The 21,283-nt window shown below is 29.7% G+C and overlaps 1 protein-coding gene across 3 annotated transcripts in view; it reads right to left on the bottom strand.

The window, feature by feature from the left end:
* Positions 1-10,287: 10,287 nt before the first annotated feature.
* The window catches only part of LOC129970054 (cilia- and flagella-associated protein 299-like), a 46,474-nt gene continuing 35,478 nt past the window's right edge, over positions 10,288-21,283 (bottom strand). For all 3 annotated transcript variants that reach the window (XM_056084431.1, XM_056084433.1, XM_056084432.1), the window contains 5 exons: positions 18,116-18,246; positions 16,614-16,704; positions 15,462-15,604; positions 13,069-13,201; positions 10,288-10,579 (listed from right to left, as the gene is read on the bottom strand). In XM_056084431.1, coding sequence (XP_055940406.1) covers positions 10,481-10,579; positions 13,069-13,201; positions 15,462-15,604; positions 16,614-16,704; positions 18,116-18,246 — 597 coding nt within the window. In that variant the 3' untranslated portion in view covers positions 10,288-10,480. The remainder of the gene's footprint in view (positions 10,580-13,068; positions 13,202-15,461; positions 15,605-16,613; positions 16,705-18,115; positions 18,247-21,283) is intronic.

Genomic DNA, 21,283 nt, shown 5'->3' with positions numbered 1-21,283 from the left:
CATTTAAACCTTATGGGCACTAAAGAATATCTTTCTTAATTTATGTAATATCTCAAGAATTTGTCAACAAAATATTCTCAGATTCATCATGACCAGAACGATTAATTAGCAACGTTTAATTTTAAATGCACCAAACACTAAGAAAATAAAACGAATCGTTACAATAATCGGTTGAAAACAGGTTAAGAAAAAACTATTTAAAAAACGATGTACTTAAAACTATAAGCATGTACAAAAAATATATAATTAACATAAATACAATTTAATTACAAAAGCACACAACTAACCTAAAAATAATTTAAATCAAGTCCGAATCCGTTGAAAATTCGTTGAATCCGTTGTCAACTATCAGAACACAATGCGCATGCGTGAATTTTCAGCGTCAGTTACGGTAACGCAAATGCGTGAATTTTTCTACGCCAGTTGGGGTAACGCTATGCAGATTAGACATTTTTAATTTCCTTTATTCTGTGTTATTTTAATTCAAAAGTACTTCAGAATGAATCTGAAACATGGATTAATTAACAATGTTTAATTTTAAATGCATAAAACATTAAGAAAATAAACAGAATCGTTTGAAATAATCCGCCGAAAAATCTTAAGCCTAGCCTCATGACTGTTGGGAAAAAAAACTGAAGCCGTACTCATTTGGCGGTGGGGAAAATGGAAGATTTTTTTGGCGAAAAAGTTGGCGGTGGGGAAAATGAAAAGATGTTTTTGGCGGGAAAGTTAGTTTTTAATTAATAATTAAAATTCTAATTAAAAATTCAAAAAAGGGCTATCCTATCTTTTAAGTTAGATCAAACTGCACACGGTGTGCAAATTTGATTAAAATCGGTTAAGTAGTTTAGGAGTCCATCGCGGACAAACAACGTGACACGTAATTTATATATATTAAGATTTCCGAGATATCGGCAAAAAGCTCAAAAGATTTGTTTAACATTGGAATCATCTTTTTTCAAAACCTTATTGCCCTCTGAATTATTATCAGAATACCATAAAATTTTAATGAGAGGTTAATTTCATGACGATAAAAGGATTCATCATAAAAAAAGTTGGTGGTCGTAATGGAAAATTTTCGTGTTAGTAGTTAATTAACTTTGTTAATTAATTACTATCTCGAGTAAGTAATTATGTTAATTAATTCTATTATTCAGTTTGTTGTTTGGTATAACCTGTCTCCTCGATCCATTCTCATTGGCACTAGATTTGTGAAGTTGCAATTATGAATAAAAAAAATTCAAAGGTATTCCATTTTTTTTTTTTTTTTTTGTTGTTGTTGTTGTTATCGACGATTGACTTTATCCGACTTTGACTTACATTGACTTTATCGTGAACTTTGCGTTTTTACTGAATCTATCGTGGAGAGATTTTTTTAAGGTTAATTCCTAGCATGAAGTCATTAGTGTATCCGAAAATCGAATCTATGTTTTAAACCTATTTTTCCCAACCGACAAAACGAAAGTTTGACACGGAACCGTATTTGTAATCACTAAATCACGTACCAAACTTGATATATTTGAGTCATTTGCGTTTTGGTTCATCGTATTTGAATGCTTTCGGATGTACAGATCGTCAAATGTTCAAGCCTTCGTTGGATTTGATTCAAAATTTGTAAGGTGTCTACAATATAGATGTTAAATCAGTGTGATGAATTTTACCCATCTGGCTTTCTTTATTTTATAATTACCGTATTAATTTCTATTCGAACAACAGGACAGACAGATTTTCTTTGAGTATATTTAAAAATATTGAGTATAGCTAAAAATATTGAGTATAGCTAAAACTTTTATAGAAATCTACAAATTTGGTATAAATATCAAATAGAAATCTACAAATTTGGCTATATATCAAATGTAATCTGTCTCGCTCAAAGCGTGTTTGAACTATCTTTGTCACAGATAGATAGACAAACATTTTTAATGTGTTTCTCGCACTCAGGGAGATCTAAAACGTGGATATAAGTCAAAACTGCCAGTTCAAATTTCTTGACTATTACAATACTTCGTATACGATAAAGTAAAAAGTTCCACTCCCTGAATGTTGAATAAGTCGCCAAATGTGGCTTTTCCCAGAGAGATCCCGTTATTGATGTCGCCATATGTCAAAACATCATCTCGGGCAGAGCATGCTGGCGATGCTTTTCATATGCAGATTTTGCCTTGCTGATTGAGCAAACATATTCTATCCCTTAACCATCAAGTCCGCACGCGCATTACCATCTCAATACAGCATCGTGTATGGTCACCAAGAATTTGCCTACCACGCAAAACATCACTTTTCTTCGCGGAAGCATGTCAACGAAGAAATATGATGCGTGGCATTGGCGCTGGAATTTGCATTCTCGCTTTCAGCATTTTCGCTAGTATGTCTGGCTACATTGTTTGGCATGAAATTAAATTAAGAGGGTCGAACTCCATTTGTTGAGAAATACCGTGAAATTCTTAGATGAACATACACAGGGCTTGCCATTTGCAGAAATAGAGTTGTATCGTAAATCAAATGTGGTACTATTTGTTGAATGATAGAATGAATACTTTATTATCTTTTTGTGTCACAATGTATGGAAGTCCAAAGATATTTCATTCTTATTCTCCATCTTTAAAGAATAGCAAAGATGATTACATTCACAGAATAATCTGTACTAGCCGTCTTTGGTGACCACTTATTCGCCTAAATTATTAACTTTTTGGCTGAATTTTAATGCGGAATGTATATTATATAAATTATACCTTATCATTTGATAAGACCGGAAAACATGAGTTTAATTGAATGAGTGAAAACATATACGTGTATGTAGAATATATACAAGGTATATATTCTACGAATTAAAAGGGGAAGTGAAAATTCTGTCTCAAAGTTAATGTCCAAAAAAAAAGCATTTATTTTATCTTAATTTCAGTATTGGCAAAAGCATGCGATGAAATATTTGGATGGATGAGTTTGAATTTCATAACATTAAAATTTCTATCACATTAAAAAAGTGTATCAAAAATACACTTTTATACATCACATTATGTGTGTACATTTAAAAAGTGTATCAAAAGTAAAGAAAAAAACATTCTACAAAACAAAACAAAAAATAATATCATTAAAAAGATAATTTTGGAAATTTTTAACATGGTATAAAAATTACTTTTTTGAGATAAAAGTTTTGGAAGATATGATCATCAACTTTTATTGGTTAGTCATAGCGATTACCCATCAGGAGATGGTTAAACCTATTTCGTTCACAATTAAGATTTTTTTATTCCTATTTCTTGATTTCTTTTACATCTTCTTTCCTCTGGCAATAAAATTTTTGAAAACTTTTATCCGAAGTATTTCTAATAATATTTTCCAGCTTCATTGATTAGCGAAACGTTGAATTAAGTGCAATGATAACAAAATTCAATGATGCAAGCTGAAATGTTCGTACGCTGATTTGTTTCCATTTAACTGCTGCCATTCGATAATCTATACTTATATAAAGCTCAACGGGTGTGTGCGTTGGCGCTCTACAGAAAAGACCATTTGACCTACAGCTACCAAATTTGGTACGTGTATACCTTGGAGGTCAGGAATGTGCACCTGGGGTTACTTTTTTTAAAATTTTAATTAGAATTTTAATTACTAAATAAAAACTAACTTTAAGGCTAAAAAAAAATCTTCATTTCCCCACCGCCAAATGAGAAAGGCTTCAGCATTTTTTCCCCCACGCTAATGTGGCTTAGGTTTAACATTTTTCGGCCGATTATTTCAAACGATTCTGTTTATTTTCTTAATGTTTTATGCATTTAAAATTAAACGTTGTTAATGAATCGATCTTTCAGATTCATTCTGAAGTACCTTTGAATTAAAATAAAACAGAATAAAGGGAATTAAAAATTTCTAATCTGCATAGCGTTACCCCAAAATGGCGTAGAAAAATTCACGCATTTGCGTTACCGTAACTGGCGTTGAAAATTCAAGCATGTGCATTGTGTTCTGATATTATATTCTAATATTCTAACATTGTATTGATTCTAATATTGTTTACATCCATTTTCAACGGAGCGGACTAGATTTAAATTATTTTTAGGTTAGTTGTATGCTTTTGTAATTAAATTGTATTTATGTTAGTTTAAGTTCATCGTTTTTTAAGTAATTTTTTTTACCTGTTTTCGACCGATTATTTTAAAAGATTCTGTTTATTTTCTTAGTGTTTGATGCATTTAAGATTAAACATTGTTAATGAATCGACCTTCTCATGATAAATCTGAAAAAATTTTGTTAAAAAATTCTTGAGATATTACATAAATTAAGAAAGATATTCTTTAGTGCCCATAAGGTTTAAATGTTCAGGGACTCTGTGTTCAGTAATCATATTACAAAATACAAATGCTTTGTTTCAGTAAAAAATATTATTAGATTAATTGCAGATTAATCCTTTCCACTGCAATTTAAAGCATAAATTCTACGGGAGCTAACAGAAAATTAGAGATATACAGATTACATTATGACTGAAGGCCTTTATAATATTATGAGTGAATTGAAATTTGAAGTTTAAAAATATTTTAATGAAGAAGCTATTAAGGTAGGAATTACATAAAATAGTTAATTATTAAAATTTTAACAAGCATTAAGATTGGCGAACCGGCTGGTCGCCAAAGGCGGCTAGTATATAATAAGAGCGATTTCTGTGCCACGTATATTAGTATTTCATGTACATATAAGTTAGTAGTGAATGAAAGAGAGTATTTAGACAATGAAGGAAGAGAGTATTTAGACAATGACTTCCAAAATTTTAGAAACCAAATGAATTTTGGAAGAAAAAAAATAAGAAATGAAATTGAGAACTTTATTCAAACTATATTTATTTTTTTTAATGTGTTTATAAATGTTTTTAAACAATGTATTTATAAATTTACTAAACAATTTCAGGATTTGAAATTTTAAAAAAATTCTAAATAAATAATGTATTATGGATTAGTGAAAACAATGCTATTGAATAGGTTAGAAATTTATATGAATTATATTGCTAAACATTTTCTTAGAAATCAGGAAAATTAAAAAAATAACTTTTTGAAAAATTAAATATTTCTTTAATTAATCAAACGATTTGCCAAAAGAAACTGATGATGATTGTTTGGAATTAATTTTTTTAAATATCAATATAATATCACTAGTGAATGTGAATCCATCTTAGTGAATCCACTAAGGATATGTGGAAAAAATTAATTTTCTAAGTTATGATAAAATTTAAATATGCCAATACTGAATTTCATAAAGTTCATAGATGTTTAAAATTTCGGTAAAGAGATGAAGAATATTTGAAATATGAGAAATAATTCTATTATCAAAAGCTATTCGTAGCATTATAATTGCGAAGACATTAAAGACTCTCACGAAATCGTTTTTATTCAAAGCATAGTTTTTTGTTCAAGAACTAATTTAATTTCTTAATTTCACTTTCTTTCTTTATTTATTTTTATTGAAAATGGTTTAATTTTTAGTTTCAAAAAGTTTTTTTTTTTTTTTGAAAAATTAACTATTTTTCGTCAGTCTTTATTACTCAAAATTGTCACGCATCAATAATTTTCTAGAACTAGTCTATCAAACGGATCTGAAAGCCCTAACACCTGAAGGCTGTTTCGAAATTTTTAATCGAGTGGACAGATTGCTGTTACTCGAGACACAAAACTTGATTAATCTATATGGCATGTGTCTCGCACTCAGTGACATATATTCAAAAGCTACTCGAAGAAAGCTACTCGTATTTATTTCGAATAATGTTTTACTCTATTTTCTGTTCTGTTTTCAGCAATAGGAAAACTTACTTTCTGAATGATCCTCGGAATACAGCAATTTTGATAACGCATTCAGAGCAAATAATAAATTTCATACATTTGATTTTAAAACATCCTCAGACAAGCGTCTTTTGAAATAATATTTCATAAAATAAAAGAAAACAAGAAGTTACGAAAATACGTTACCTAATACAATTAGTCTAATTCCTTTAATTAAATTCATCATTTTAATAAGATATTAAAGATTCGATTAATGACAAACTTTTGCTAAATGATTTCGGGAATAGGCTTAAAATTCTCTTAATATCTAGATCTATTATATTCAAATTATTCACTGCAATATTAGATACAATGTTCCATGTTAAAGTTTTTAAGTCCCAACGGACCAGCAATCCTCAAAATCACATAGAAAACTTGAGCAAAAAAAAGGGCATGCAAATTAAGTATTTTGTATTTATGTCGGCAGTCTACAGATTTATAGCTCCGGTTACTTTTATGTAAAGTCAAATATTATCAGGTGCCATTTCCTTTTTTCTTCCAGTTGTTTACGATGTATTAATTTCTATGCGGTCGGGGACCCGGTGGCCACGGATAAATAACATTTTGCTCGAGTTGCCCGGAAGGAAGGGAGAGGATCCCCAATCGCCAATCCATCATGTTGGCGATTCCGAAACTCAAATCGTGCCAATTAAACGCCTATCATTCACAACAGCTTCACTTTTTCCATCCTTATGTATCACTCTCCTGGGATTTGGAGCAATTTTTTGCCACCATTATCGCCGCAGGATGAAGTTTACGGTCACATCGCCAAAATTGTATCCGCCATTTTTGACCGTTCCATTTACTCAAAAATCAAAATTGCGATTGATACTAGGACAACCTTCATATAAATAGAAAATTTCTGAATCTATGTTTTCCCAAGCTACTAATATTTAAAAAATAAAAATGTAAACGATTCGAATGAATAGGCAAATACATTTTATACAATTAAAATGCATTTTTAATGAGTTTGATACAGTGTCATAGCAAAAAAAAATTCAATGTTTTAGTTGAGTACTTTAATAATTACGATTTGCAACACCAATTAAAAGTCCATTTCTGTCTCAAAAAAATTAAGTTATTTATGAAAAATATCGAGAGAAGAAATTAAAAAAAAGCAATGAAGCCATTGTTAGGGCACTACATTCGGCTAGTGTATTTAAGGGCGCTTCGCTCATTCGGAGTAGAAAATGAAATCAATAAAATCTAAATTGTTAGCAACAAGTTGTTAAAAACATGAGACTCTTTTGAAATATCAAATCTTTCGAAGCAAATAGTTCGCATGAGTGATTAGTTTGAAAGCGCATTAAATCGCAAGAATAATCTAAACTTAATAAAACTGTAATGTTGCATTAAATAACCTAAACGCAAAAGGAGATTCTTTAATATGTTGAATCAATTTCTTTTGAATTCGAATTTTTACACGGAGTATAGACAAGTTATAATTAATTAATTTGAAGATCGCATTACCAAAAAAGTAAATTCCAATGGAGAAAAGAATGTTATATACCTCAATGAGCAATAATTATTAAAGTGCTACAAAATATATGATGTAACTGCAAATGAAAGGAATCATAATTGATTAATCATTATTTAATTCAAGATTTAGATCCTGACACCAAGGTCTTGTTCACAATTATCTGAAAATTTTCCTTAAGTTCAAACTACCTCGAATTGTTTTTACAACAAACAGCAAAAACATTCTTCCAAACATTCATTTCCTATGGAATTGGGAATACCGTGCGATTTCTATGGATGCACGAAGATTCAAATATATCGAATCAGAAAATTCAAATTTTAGAAGATTTTTTTCCCCTTGGCGCCTTTACTGAAAGATTCTTATAGGGACTTCTATTATTTGTGTCGATTCAGGAAAGGGGAACTTAGATATCTTTGCAGGGACTGCCGTGGGAGTCAAGGATTTTTATTCCTTCGCTTACATCGTGAGAATTGCAAAATAAGCAGTTTTTCAAAGCACTTTTCTTAAAAATAAAATACTTGTTAAAAAAGTGAAATTTGGATCAGTTAATAAGAAAGCATTTTAGAATGAAGAAATATGGACAAATTTAAGATAAAAGCTAGGAAAATAGTTAGGATTTAAACTAGATTAAGATATATCATTCTACACATACATTAATAATTTTATTTGTATGATAGATATTAAAATGGAAGCAATAGTAGTTTTCGAAATGTGAATTCTATCATGAAAAGAGTTTCATTGACTAGAATGGGCTGGAATGTTTTCTCATATAGGACACGAAATGTCACTGAAAATTTATAAATAAACAATTAAAAAAGCTTTTTTAATCATCGAATTTCTTGTCCTTTAATTGATTCTAGCGAAGATTCTTTTATAGGAATACTGAATAGGGGAAACAGTGCTAAAAGATGTACTTGGAAATTAGGTAGCATTTAAACCTTGTATAAAAGAAGAGAAGGCAAAATTAGATATTGTGAAATTCAAGGTGATAATGGTGCCTAAAGACTAGTAGAAAGATTATATAATTTATAAATTTATAATTAAAATATGATGCATCCTAAGGATTCATTGTGAAGAAGGTGTTAACTATTCATATTTTCAGATCTCCACTTGTAACGTTCTATCTCTCTGTTTAAGAATTTATATATATGTACATATGTATCATAGTTGTCTTATTTATTTGAGAATTAATGTAATGTTCCATTTATTTTCAATATAAAATAACATTATTCTCAATATAAAACTAACATTCAGCTTTTAACAGCTGAATGTTGGTTTAATTCTAAGACGGATGAATACGTGATGTTTAAAAGATAAGCGGAAAACACAGTACTGTTTAATATATAGACAACTGAAAAATATTTATACTGGTTGATAGGAATGTCAAAAGTTTTAACTCTATGAAATTTATCATAAAATTTAAAGCATCCGTGGGGAGAAATGGCGGCTTCTTAGTATTCAGCAACATCGAACTCATGAGTCAAAGCGGGAGGCCGGACGATTCCTTCAAGCTGTGAGAATAGCTCTGACCATTTCTCTTGTCTCGATATAAAATATGTTCTTCCAGATGCGACTATTTCGACGTTTCGCATTTTTTTCACTCTCTACCAGAGTATCCCTTTCAATTTTTTATTTTTTTCAGTGGAAGTTTTAAATAAAATTGAAGCAGGAGTGTCGTAAATTTCTTTGGATGTTTTAATTAAAGCGGCAAGCTTTCTCCCCTGCTTTCGTTAATTGTTCTAGGGCCCATAAAATTTTTCGACGGCATAAGTTAAGGCATGAGAATTTTGATTGCTTCGCTCATGTTTAGAATTAAAAAAAAACGGCTTCGATTTTTCTTAACGACCCTACATAAATTGCCATTTCTTTGAAGAACGCAGTTAAAAGACACCTTACAATAATTCATCTTCTTATTCTTTCATTGCACGATTTTAAATGTTTCAAATTTTGTGGAAACAGCAAATTGCAAAGCCTTTTATTTACTGATTTATTGAACTGTGAATATTCATAAAACATTGGGAAGTGCACAATTGGAACGAAATTGTAAATCATAAACTCGTAAAATTAAAATTTCAGTTAAAAAAAACTTTAATTTCTTTTACTAATTAATTTTGTATAATTGGTTTAAACAATGGTCAAATATCATCCCAAATATGTATTGAACCAGCTTTTCATTTTAATCTCTTTAATTTTGCTGTACAATCCTATTTGATTACTTTTTCTGTTTCAGAATATAATGCCATTTTGATTCAGCTAAAAGTCCATTGAACATTTTAAATTATATATATATATATATATATATATATATATATATATATATATATATATATATATATATATATATATATATATATATATATATATATATAATGCTTAAATTAGCTTGACATTAAAATCGTTTTCATTATTTCATAAAATATTTAATCTTGTGATTTTTTTCCCTTGTTGGAAACTTAAGTGGAAAGATTATGTTTAACGTTTGAATAGTTTACATGACGAATAACATAGTAACACGGAAGCTAAAAGATAGATGAATCTGTTAATTATGTTTAGTTATAATTAGTTCGACTTAATACAATTAGGATGGTTCATAACACAAAGGACAATCTCCGTAGGCTTTTCGGGTCACAATGCAAACAACAGAACAAGTACTTGTGTCTTTTACCATAAAAGTTCTTATTTTTTTAAAAAGTTTAATACATAAAGTGTTCTCTTGAGGGAATCAAGATTATTAGGTTTTTCATTCAATGAAAGTTCTTTGAAGGATAATTGTGTGACATTTTCTCATCGATATACAGGTATATTTGCTTAGTTCGGACACTCCTTTTGGACGGTGTGAAAAACAACAACATTTTAGAAATGGTAATCAGTTTAATAAAATATGGAAGCTTTGTATTCATCATTTTAATTAGCATGTCGAGTGCATCTTATTCCCACCTAATGAAAAATATTTTGAATATCACTTTTTATCCAATTATAATTATAACAATCATAATCATATTTATATTTTCAAATAATTATTTTCATCACACCTGAATACTTTTTTTCATACAAAAGAAATTTTTATACCAAAACTTCTACCATATTCAGTATCATCTCGTTGTCATCAGTATTCTATTAGCGAGTAAGAAGAGAGAATGGATGGGTAATTCAATGATCGCGGTTTCGAATCCTTTGCAATTTTTCCTTGTTTTCAGGGGATGGGGCTGTCCACCACGTGATCGAATATAGCTGCTTGTTCATAGTTTGTGTCTGCCAAATCTAAGCGGAAGACTTTTTCCGTCGTTTGAGTCTGAAGGAAAGAATGGGAGAGAAGGAAAGTAAGATTTTTAAATCTAAAAAATAGCAGTCAAATTATTAAAAGTGATTCAATTTATAGAAAAAATAAAGAATATTTTTTGAAAGTGCACTGTATGTTAAACGTATTTCTCTTCAAGAATTTATATTTCTACAGTTTCAAAGCACTTGAAACTAGTTAGTCGTGACAAAGCTTTTTGTGGGGCATGTTGCAAAAATCCTTTTTCATCATAATACATTTCGAACAAATCATTTTCATCATAATCAAATTCATGCATTTTGAACAAATGACTTTCTTTAATTTTTCAAGCACGCTACTTAAAGCTTTACTTTTGAAAATTATTCTATTCTCCAAAAAGCGCAAGTAAAAGTCAATTCTTTGTTAAAAATTAAATATTATTTTAAAGAATATACTATTCATATTGATCCAGTACCTTTCTCTTTCTTCCTTTCTCCTTCATCATTATAAACCCCTTAAAGGAAACATCCTCCATATCCTTTATGCTCCAAAGGAAAAAAAAATATTTTCACGACAGAACTTATAATCTCATCAGTAGCAAAGATTTCATTCAAAGAATTAAAAAAATGGTAATTAGAACCTTAAAAGATAAGGCAATGATGTGAATGGGATAAAATGTTTTTGCATAATATGCAACATTTTTTTATGCATAAAAAATGCATGTAACTATCATAAAATTATTATAGCATAAAATATGTTGCCTTTCACGACTCGCAATTTTTTCTGTTCTTCTATGTGACATTTATATAACTGATTTAAAAAATTCGAAATAAGCATTTGAATCTCTCGAATGCGAAATACATCAATGATTTTGAAGTTCCATACATAATTAAAAATCTATGTAATTTCACCAGATTCACAGTATTATCTTCTTTAAGGAATATCTAACTTTTAATATGTGTTCAATATATTTAATAGATATCGTTATTTTTTTCAAATTTGTAATGGACCATCAAGTTTCAACACCTGTTTATCAATTTCAAAAATCTTTTTCTATGTGTTACTTAAAAACATCGCATATGTCAGAAATCTAAGAATGTTTCCCTTGAATTCATGTGATTCCAGTAGCAAAAGCTTCTTTATCCAATCTACTTAAAATTATTTTCAGGTATTGATATTTAACATAGAAAACTTTCGATTAACCGTGGATATTAATTCAAAACATTGTAATAAAAAATTCAATCTCAAACAAAAAAAAGGAGATTTTCGCATACACAAAAACGGATAAACAAATAATCCACTTTATAAAAGATTAAATAAATTCGTACGTAGATAAACCTATTGTTCATTAATCACTTGAGGTGAAAGACGCGCTATGCGCATCGAAATACTTATGTTACAGAATCGCTAACCATGTGCTTACACACGTCAGCAGGCAGTTGTCACACAAGTGAAAATGATATTCACTACCCGTCGACTGAGATGGTTTGCTGGAAAGCAGTTTCCTTCAGCGCGGTTCTAGGTAGAAAATAAATTCATCTAGAAGACATAAATATTTTTTTTTTCACTTTCTATAAGGTTTCGGATCAATTGTGAGATCTCATTGCAAGTTACGGTGGTTTGTTTTGGTACGTCCGGTTGTGAATTTTTTGTCACCGCATGTGGTTCAATCTCATTTGCATGTGTAGATTTTCTAACGTACATAAAAATTGTTCAAAAGTATTTTTGTTTCGATTTGTATCCCTTTCCTCTCATTCTGCGGAATATCAGCAGCTGCACAGCTACCCTTTATTGGAATGTTATTTAATAGGTCGTTACCAATTAGAATTTTTGTGAAAGAACAATTTGGTAAATCAAGAATTCATTGTAATAGGATTTTCGCTACCATTTCGTATTATTAAAGACCAGTGATGTCTTCATCATAACATCATTGACCTTGAACAGCATACCAGGAGGGGGGGGGGGGTTAAACACAAAATCTCCTTACGTAAATTTAGTAAACTAAATTAAACATGGCAGAATATTTAAAATATTTTCATTGTGTAGGCAGGATATTGTTTACAGAATAACAGCTCATATAGGGGGTTAGTTTTTAATTAAATACATCAAGAAAGACGCATTTCTAAAGGAGAAGCTTTTCTTCTTTTTGGAGTTTATATTAAATTCTATAAATTTTTAAAACTTTTTTCGATTTAAGGAAAGGATTGTAATTGTTCAGTGCAACGTAATAATAACAAGATCTTTCAAGAAATGAGAAAAATCTCTGAAAGCCTTATTTGCTAATGTAATTAATGGATGAATTATGTTTACAAATTTGTCATTAAAGAAAGTTTTCTAAAAAATAATAATCCTAAATATTCTTGTAGAATTCATAGAAAACTAAAAAATAATAACTATTTCAAATAATTATACCTAACTGCAAAATATGCAAGTCATTAATTATAACTACAACATCATAAAACTTTTAAAGGGTAATACTACCCTTTCAGATTCTAATCTACAATATGCATTCGGAAAATACTTACTTTTGGGTTGACATCAATAACATAACGATCAGTCGTGCAAATGAAAATTAACTTCAGAGTATCCGTATCCGGCACAACTTCGAAATTGGCACTCGATGTATGGTACGAAGTTCCTTTAACCCAGTTATAAAAGCTGAAACAGATAAAAATTTTGCAGTATTTTATCAAATACACACAGGATTATTTCCAATGTAGTCTTTATCATTTATATTATGACAGAACTTTAAATCAAAATACTTTTAATTACTTATAATTAGTCTGCATTGATAATCAATACTGAACGCATTTAATTATGTTAAATTTAATATATTGTTAGCAAGTACAACATTAATAAAAAAATATTATAAACTGTGTGGTACTGAGATTGAATTTATTCGAAAAGCACAAAATCCTCTGTTAAAATCCTTTACTTATAATTTGAACACAAAAAAAAAAAAAAAAAAAAAAACAAGGACTAGAATTTGTAATTCATTTGCTGGACAATCAATCTTAAAATTTAGGAGAAAAATAAAATAATTTTTTTCCTATGTAAGGTATTTGTGTAAGTTTTGGCAGAAGTGAAACGAAAAGACGTTGAAAACATTTTTCCTTTCCCGAATAAAGCGCCATCTATTGTTTAATAAATATCCTAAATTCGGTTTCATCTAAAAAATATTGCAGAGCAACACTCGAAATATACACTTCCGCTTCTGGTCGAGATGAATTTTTCATTATTATTCTCAAATATTATTCGCAATGTTTCACATCAATTTTGGGCCAACAAGTTATATATTTTTTTTATTTAATAAAATTATTTATAATATACAAATGCAAGTACTATCATTAAAGTACTTTTACTCATACTTCATCTATCATTAGAAATTAACTTACAGCTGCTGGATTCTTAAATATTTGTGCTTAAAATGAAAGCTTTAATCTTTTTAGGCCATCAAGAGTCATTATAAATAAAAGGAAACTTATTTTCATTCATAGAATGTAAAAATTTTGAAGAAAGGTAATGCATTAATAAAAACGATTAATGTATATTTCCCAGATAATACAGAGGGTTTTTTTCCCCTTTCTGACACGCAATCTAATATTATAAAATTAATTAACAAACTAAAAGAATTTAATTATTACAAAATATTTACCACAATAAAATAATAAAGTCATCAGAAGTCACTGATATATAAAATCTCCTACCACATTCTTTTACTTAGAAAAGAAAAAAATAGAACAAACTATGTTTGGAAAGAGTTTTCAAAAAAAATTCTTAAAAAACTTTGAAATGATTACGAAATTTTCAATTTTTTGGAACCAAAATCTTGTTAAAGATTTCCATTGGTATACAATCAAATACAAATAAAAAAATAATTAAAAAAACGAGATGTTTTAACGAAGAAAATATTAAATAATAATTTACTTTTTTGCAAAAAAGAAGCTAATCAGAAATAATCTTTAAAAATTTGAAAATAGCGAATAAAGAGCTTGCTAAATTTAAAATAATATTCTTCAAAAATAGTGCATAAATAACCTCATGTATTTTTTCATTCAAAAATTAAATAATCATATAAAAATTTAATTTAATAATTTTAATTGTTTAATTTAAATTTAAATTAAATAATTTTCGAAAATTTTCGATATAATTTTTTTTATTATATCTCAGTCAATAATAGAATTGTTATCATGTTTATTTAAAGAGAGTTTAAAAAATATTTGGTATTTATGAATATCAAATATTTTTAGAGTAAATCTGAAATCATTAAAATTGCACTTTATAAAATTTTCTTTTTCTGTATAACAAATAGTAGAAAAATTCAAAGGCAATCTTCTAATAATACTTAATCACACTATTCTTATTTATCCGCATTTGTTGTATTATTACTAGTACTAGTCGGCTTTTTTGTTATTATCTCACACCTATAAGCAACACAGTTAATATTCATCACTTTTAATAATTAAATTTTAAAAAATCAGTAGCTAAAAAGCATTTTTATAACTTTGATTCCTCATTAATTTTTTTAACTGAGTGAAAACCTCTTAAATTTCTTTTAATATACTTAGCCATTTAATGATAGTTTATTTTGTACGATTTAAGAAAATGAATTCCAATTTATTCTAAACTAAGTAAATAGATATCGCTTAGATAAGAAATTTTTTTTAACTTTTAATAATTAACAATTTTAATTAAAAATTCAAAAGCATTGCTCCGAAGTGCACATTCCCTCGATAAAAACAAAGAAATTGACGACAGCATCGATTATATTAGATATATAAAAATACTCATCTTAGAATGTCTAGAAAATCCCCCTAATAATCTCATTTAGAAGTGTTTCTTATATATGATTATTTTATATTCAACATCAATTGTCTCATTTATTTCCTATCATGATCTTTTACAGAAAAAAACTTACCTTAAATCCTTTTCCGAAGGAACAATCTTTTTCTCTCCTCTAAAGTAAGGTATCCAGTCTTCGGTTCTTAATCTGTGCCTATAATCAATGTAAGCGGAAACTTCCTCGCCTTTTTCATTGATATCTCGAATAAATATTATTGTCTGCAAATGAAAACATTCTAGAACATGTCTTAGTTTTAGATAATATTTTATAAAATAGATGGCAGCACTATTAATTTACATTATATTCGTAAGGAAATATTTCTAAAATCGTGATCTAAAAAATTGCTTACTTCTTCAGTAGAATATGATTGTATCCAGTTATTTTGATTGCGCATCAATATTAATTGACAAAAAAAAGGTTAAGGACTTGATTGACTTTTGAAGAAAGAGCAGCATATGTCATTATTTAATATCATAGAATGAAAATTAAATTTATGCCAAAGATTCCTTTCAAAATAAACGTTAAATTATAATTCGACTATTTTCATAATGAGACTCTTAAAATAGAAATAATAATCAACTAATAAAAATGCATATTAATCAATAGGCATGAAGAAGAAAAGTTCTGGAAGAATTTTACTTTTACATGCACCTCAAAATAAATGACCGTCATCATCTTTTTTAGTGAATTTCAGAATGTCTTCACTAGAAATAAATCAAATGAAATTAAGAGATATTTGTTCACAAAAATATTTTCGTTTGTACCATTTTAGCATTTCTATTTTTATTTTTTTATTTTTATTTTTTTTAATTCTTGCATTTTTTACAATTTTAACAGATTTTTCTATGGATATTCAAATTTAGATGAGTGCTTTTGCTGAAAGAGGGAGACATAGAAAAACTGAAAAATAAATACAATTCTATTGATATCGGTGAATTTTTTTTCCTGCATCTCATTATCGGAGTATTTTTAATCACATGTTATAAAGGAACAAAGCGCAGCCATATGTATTAAATTTTGATTCACTTTCATCTCCTAACTTATCTAATTAGATTGACGGATATCACAATTTTTATGTCATACCAGCCAATTCTTCAGAGTCAGATTATATTAAACTGCCGTGTTAGAAAGAAATAAAATATTCTATAAATTATAAATTAGATAGATCGGTTAAATTTTCAAAAATTAAAAGTTAAAATTTATTTACAAATGTATCTTAACACTTACTGCCAGACAACCTGTTAAATTGTCTTCTTCTCGTTTGGCTAGAGCTTGCATTAAGTTGCAGGAAGTCTGTAATTCACTGCCGCAAATTCTTCTACAAAACAAATAATCATTCGTAAAGACATTTTTGTAAAATAGTTTGTAACATTATTTTATAAAAATGCCAATATATTTTTTTTAATTCAAAGTGAAATTATTTGTTATAAAAGAAGGTTCCAACAGAATTTTATACAGAGCGATCCTTAGATTTTTGAAAAGGCATAATTAATATACGGATAATAAATTAATAAAGGCATAGTGGGATTTTTTCGCTCGTTAATTATATTTGACTTGAAAATATTAAAATGAATCAGTTCATATTTTATCTTTTCGACATCTTCCAAAGAATAGTACATATTGTTTCACTTACTGGTACTTCTGGAAAGGAATTTCTTTAAATTGCATCGGGATCCCAATATAACTTTCTCATGGTCACAAATTTGAGCTTAATAGAACTGTTTTCAAAATATCACCAGATTATGAGTTAAGTTATCTTATTCTATGTTAAGGAAATATATTCAGTGTTTGTTTCCACGGTTTGTGATTGAAATAAACTCTTCCAGAGAATAGTTCCCGAAGAATAATTTTTATTTAATATGAGCTTCATTATAGCCTGAAGGTATTATAAAAATGAATATTTATATTTAACAGTTGGCTGCTTTAATTAAGATTGACAATTCTAAAAACCAGAATATTCTGAAATGGTGAAAATAGATTTATTAAACACATTTTCAATAATTTATTTCTGATTGGTGCTGTAAAGCTATCATAATAACATTATACTTTTTGTAACCATTATAAAAGAAAAGATTGTGGATAATAAATATCTATAAAATCAGCCATATTTCGTAGAAAAAGAAGAGAAAAAAATATAATTAAGATAATATTTTTCTTACTGATGATCTATCATTTGGACATCTATGATTCCTGTGTGTAATAAATTTACAGTTTCTTATTTTTTTATTTATTATTTTTGTGTGTGAGTAAAATATAACTTATTTTGTCTATTAGCACTTAGACATTTTTAATCTGTAATTGTCAATAAGTTCAATCTTCATTGAAAATTTCGTTATCTAAGTAAACGCTTTAAAGAGATTTTAAGCAAACTTCATTGCCTTTATATGATGCAATTAATTAATTAATGGGGAATTATTTAAAAAAATTAGGTTGTAAACAATGTTTACATCCATAGCGTTAGTATTTAAGAGATAAAAAAGAAAATTTGTGATATTTAGAAGCATGGAAAAAAAGATTTGACGATACACAATTGAAATTACGATGACATTTTTTTAAAAAAAATTCTGGGTTACATAGAAACTGATTATATATTTTTTGAAATCAGAGAGAATCAATGGCTAGAAAGTAAAATGAAGCTCAGGCTATCTTATCCATATTTTGATACATCTCTGCAATAAATGTTTAATACTTATAAATCTTGTTATCAAATTTCCAATAACATATCTTACATGTCTTTGACATTTTGTTCTTCTGTCTGTGCAGCCTTTTGCGCTTTCCTTTGATCAAAAGCTTCCTTCGGGATGATTCGCTTGTTTGAATGATATCCGAGCACCAGAAGATCCCTGCACATTTCTTTGTCCTGGGAAAAGCAAATGATGACATAGTAATGAAAATACACTCATGTCCAAAATTAAGGTAACAAACATAAAATCTGCGAAAAATGAAAAACTATTCACTTTATTGCCACGAAATTTGGCACAGAGGTACACTACAATGGAAGAAAGAACATAGACCATTAACAACAGGGAAAAGATTTTAATTGGGAATTAACAAACAGGGTATATCAAAATGTGTTACATTATGAATCAGAGATAAAGCCTTTATCTCGGGAAAAGCCTGTCTAATATGGAGTGTGACCACCGTGAACTGCAATACAGCTTCACAACGAGCTTTCATACTGTTTATGAGGGTGTCAATAAATGCTTGGGGCAACAAAGCCCATTCTCCCAAAAGCGCGGCTTTTAACTCTTGGAAGGTATTAGTAGGGGGTTACGTTGTGCAATGACTCTTCTAAGACCATCCCAAGCATGTTCAATACGATGGAGATCCGGAGACCTCGAGGGCCAGTCCATATGTGGAATATCCTCTTCTTCAAGAAAATCATCAATGATCTGGATTCTGTGTGGACGCGCGTTAACGTCCATAAACATGAATTCTGGGCCAAAAGCACCCCTGAATAGCCTCACATAGGCTTCAAGGATCTCATCCCTATAACGATGTGCATTGACAGTACCCACATTGAAGACGTGCAGTGGTGTACGCCTGCCCAACATTATGCCACCCCAGACAAGGATTCCTCTGCCACCAAATCTGTCGATTTCTTTTACTAGGAGGGATGACAGCGAGCTCCTCGCTCTCTCCAGATGAAGATTCGACCAGTGTCACTCTGTCTGGTAAATATCGACTCCTCACTGAAAAGAACACGTCCCCATTCTTGCTGTGCTCAAGACTGATGTGTTTGGCACCACAACAACCGGGCTTTTCTGTTGGATGCAGTCAAAGGGACGCACTCAACTGCTCGCTGAGCATAAAGGGTCCTCTCTGCTAGACGTCTGTATACTGTTTGTCTGGAAATTCTTATTCCAGACGCAGCAGCAAGGTCACGAGCAAGTTTAGGAGCCGTTGTCAGCCTATGCCGTCGTGCGTTTAATGCCAAATAGCGATCCTGTGCAGGCGTCGTTGCTCTGTGACGGCCTTGGCCGGCCTTCCTGGTTACAGTACCACTTGTTTGGAATTTATTCCACAACCTGGATACCACTTTTGGAGCCACTTGTAACCATCGATCCACCTCCGCTTGAGACTGCCCAGCTTCTAGCCTGCCAACGTCTCTCCGTCTCAAGGAATCGTCTAAACGATTATAAAAATTCATTCTAACTGGAAACAGGTTAAATTTTTTGTTTTAATGCAATTTTCACAAAATTGCAGGTAAAAATCCCAAATTCCTAAACGGTCTAATTTCAGTAGATCCTCAAAAACTAATGCTAAACAACATTTTTTCCCACAACAAAGGTTAATATCGTGTTGCCGGTCCTTCACAATACATAAAATATAATTTGTTTACATTTTACTGGTAGCGATTTAGAATTACTTTGAAAAACATTTTTGTGACCTTAATTTTGGACATGAGTGTACAATGCGTCCTATACTTTGATGTATCACAGGAAATACTAAAGAGATAAATGTCGCATTATTAGCTTTTATTAATTAAAAAAACATTTAAAAAATTCAACCTCTCTCACTGACGATGAACTTTTTTCCTGTCGAAATTCAGCGTAAGGTCTTTGATGCATTTATTAAACAGCAAGAGTGGTCTCCTCGAATCTTTCTCGCATGCTGTCTAATAAATGTCTTATCTCAGTTCACATAAAACTGCGGATCTTAATGTCCTAAACGCCACAAGTGCTCAAATGTTTATTTTCACACATAAAATTCCGATTTTTAAAGCGAATCTAGAATATTTTTTTTTTAAATTGAAACTAGCATTCAATTTTGGTGATTTGTCACTGATATACGATTAACACGCAAGTGCCATGTAGTAGAATATGTATTTTTTGAACTTTTTTCCGGCCAAAATTTGACATAGAACTACAATTGCGGTCACAAAATCACACGCCAATTTTTATTTATACGTCCACCGTTTTTAAGTTATCGTATTTACATGCTTGAGAAAGTACAGAAGGATAGATAGATGATCAACCCTTTCATAAATTTGATAAGAATTTACATTTTAGGCTAATCCTGTAAACTAAATTTTATCTTTCTAGCTCTTAACATTTTGTAGTCATTATCGTGTTCATCTATAATCTGGCAGTCTGACAGACAGGCTTTATGAGAATAGATTTCGTTCAAGATTTGACAGATACCTAAACAGTTTATGTGAAGACTATATACCAAATTTCATCTGTAGTTCTAAAAAAAAATTTTTTTTTAGTTATTGTGCCCACAAACGGACATAATAACAAAAAAAAAAATTTTTTTCTGGATTCAAGGAGGCCTGAAACGTGGAGTTTCGTCGAAATTTCGAAAATATTTTGGCGATTACAATACTTTCTCTTTGTATACTAAAAAAAAAAAATGACAAATGTAAAATTAAAAAAAAAAGAAAATGGCAAAATGAATCAGGCATCTTTCATGCCAAACAGCTGGAGCTACGAATGAAATAAGATTAGAAAATAAAATGGTATTTCGTAACCTTTTTCATATTAGAACGATATATAAAGATTCCTAATATAATCAGTTACAATGTTCTGATACCAGATAAAATTTCTTAAAAATTACACATATTGTTACAAAACTTTTTCTACAACAAAATACCGCCGATCAATCACAATGACGCAGCCCATTTAATTGCTAGTTCAGCAGCTTCCTTTCTGTCTAATCCTTCAGTTTCTCTACGCGTCGGCGACTCCGACTACTCTCACACGATTTCTGACGATACACACACCTTCACTGCAGCTTCAGATGCCCGTCTTTTATAGTTCCGGGAGGGGGGGCTAGAATCTTCAGACCGCAGTAGAGAGAGAGAATCAACAGGTGCATTTGGTACTTCTCGAAATCGCCCCATTAGATCCAAAATCTGATACAGATCTATAATTGTGATATCAAGATTATGTGCT

The sequence above is a fragment of the Argiope bruennichi genome, chromosome 1 (assembly GCF_947563725.1).
Source record: "Argiope bruennichi chromosome 1, qqArgBrue1.1, whole genome shotgun sequence".
NCBI lineage: Eukaryota > Metazoa > Arthropoda > Arachnida > Araneae > Araneidae > Argiope > Argiope bruennichi.
This window is presented reverse-complemented; position numbering and strand designations above follow the sequence as displayed.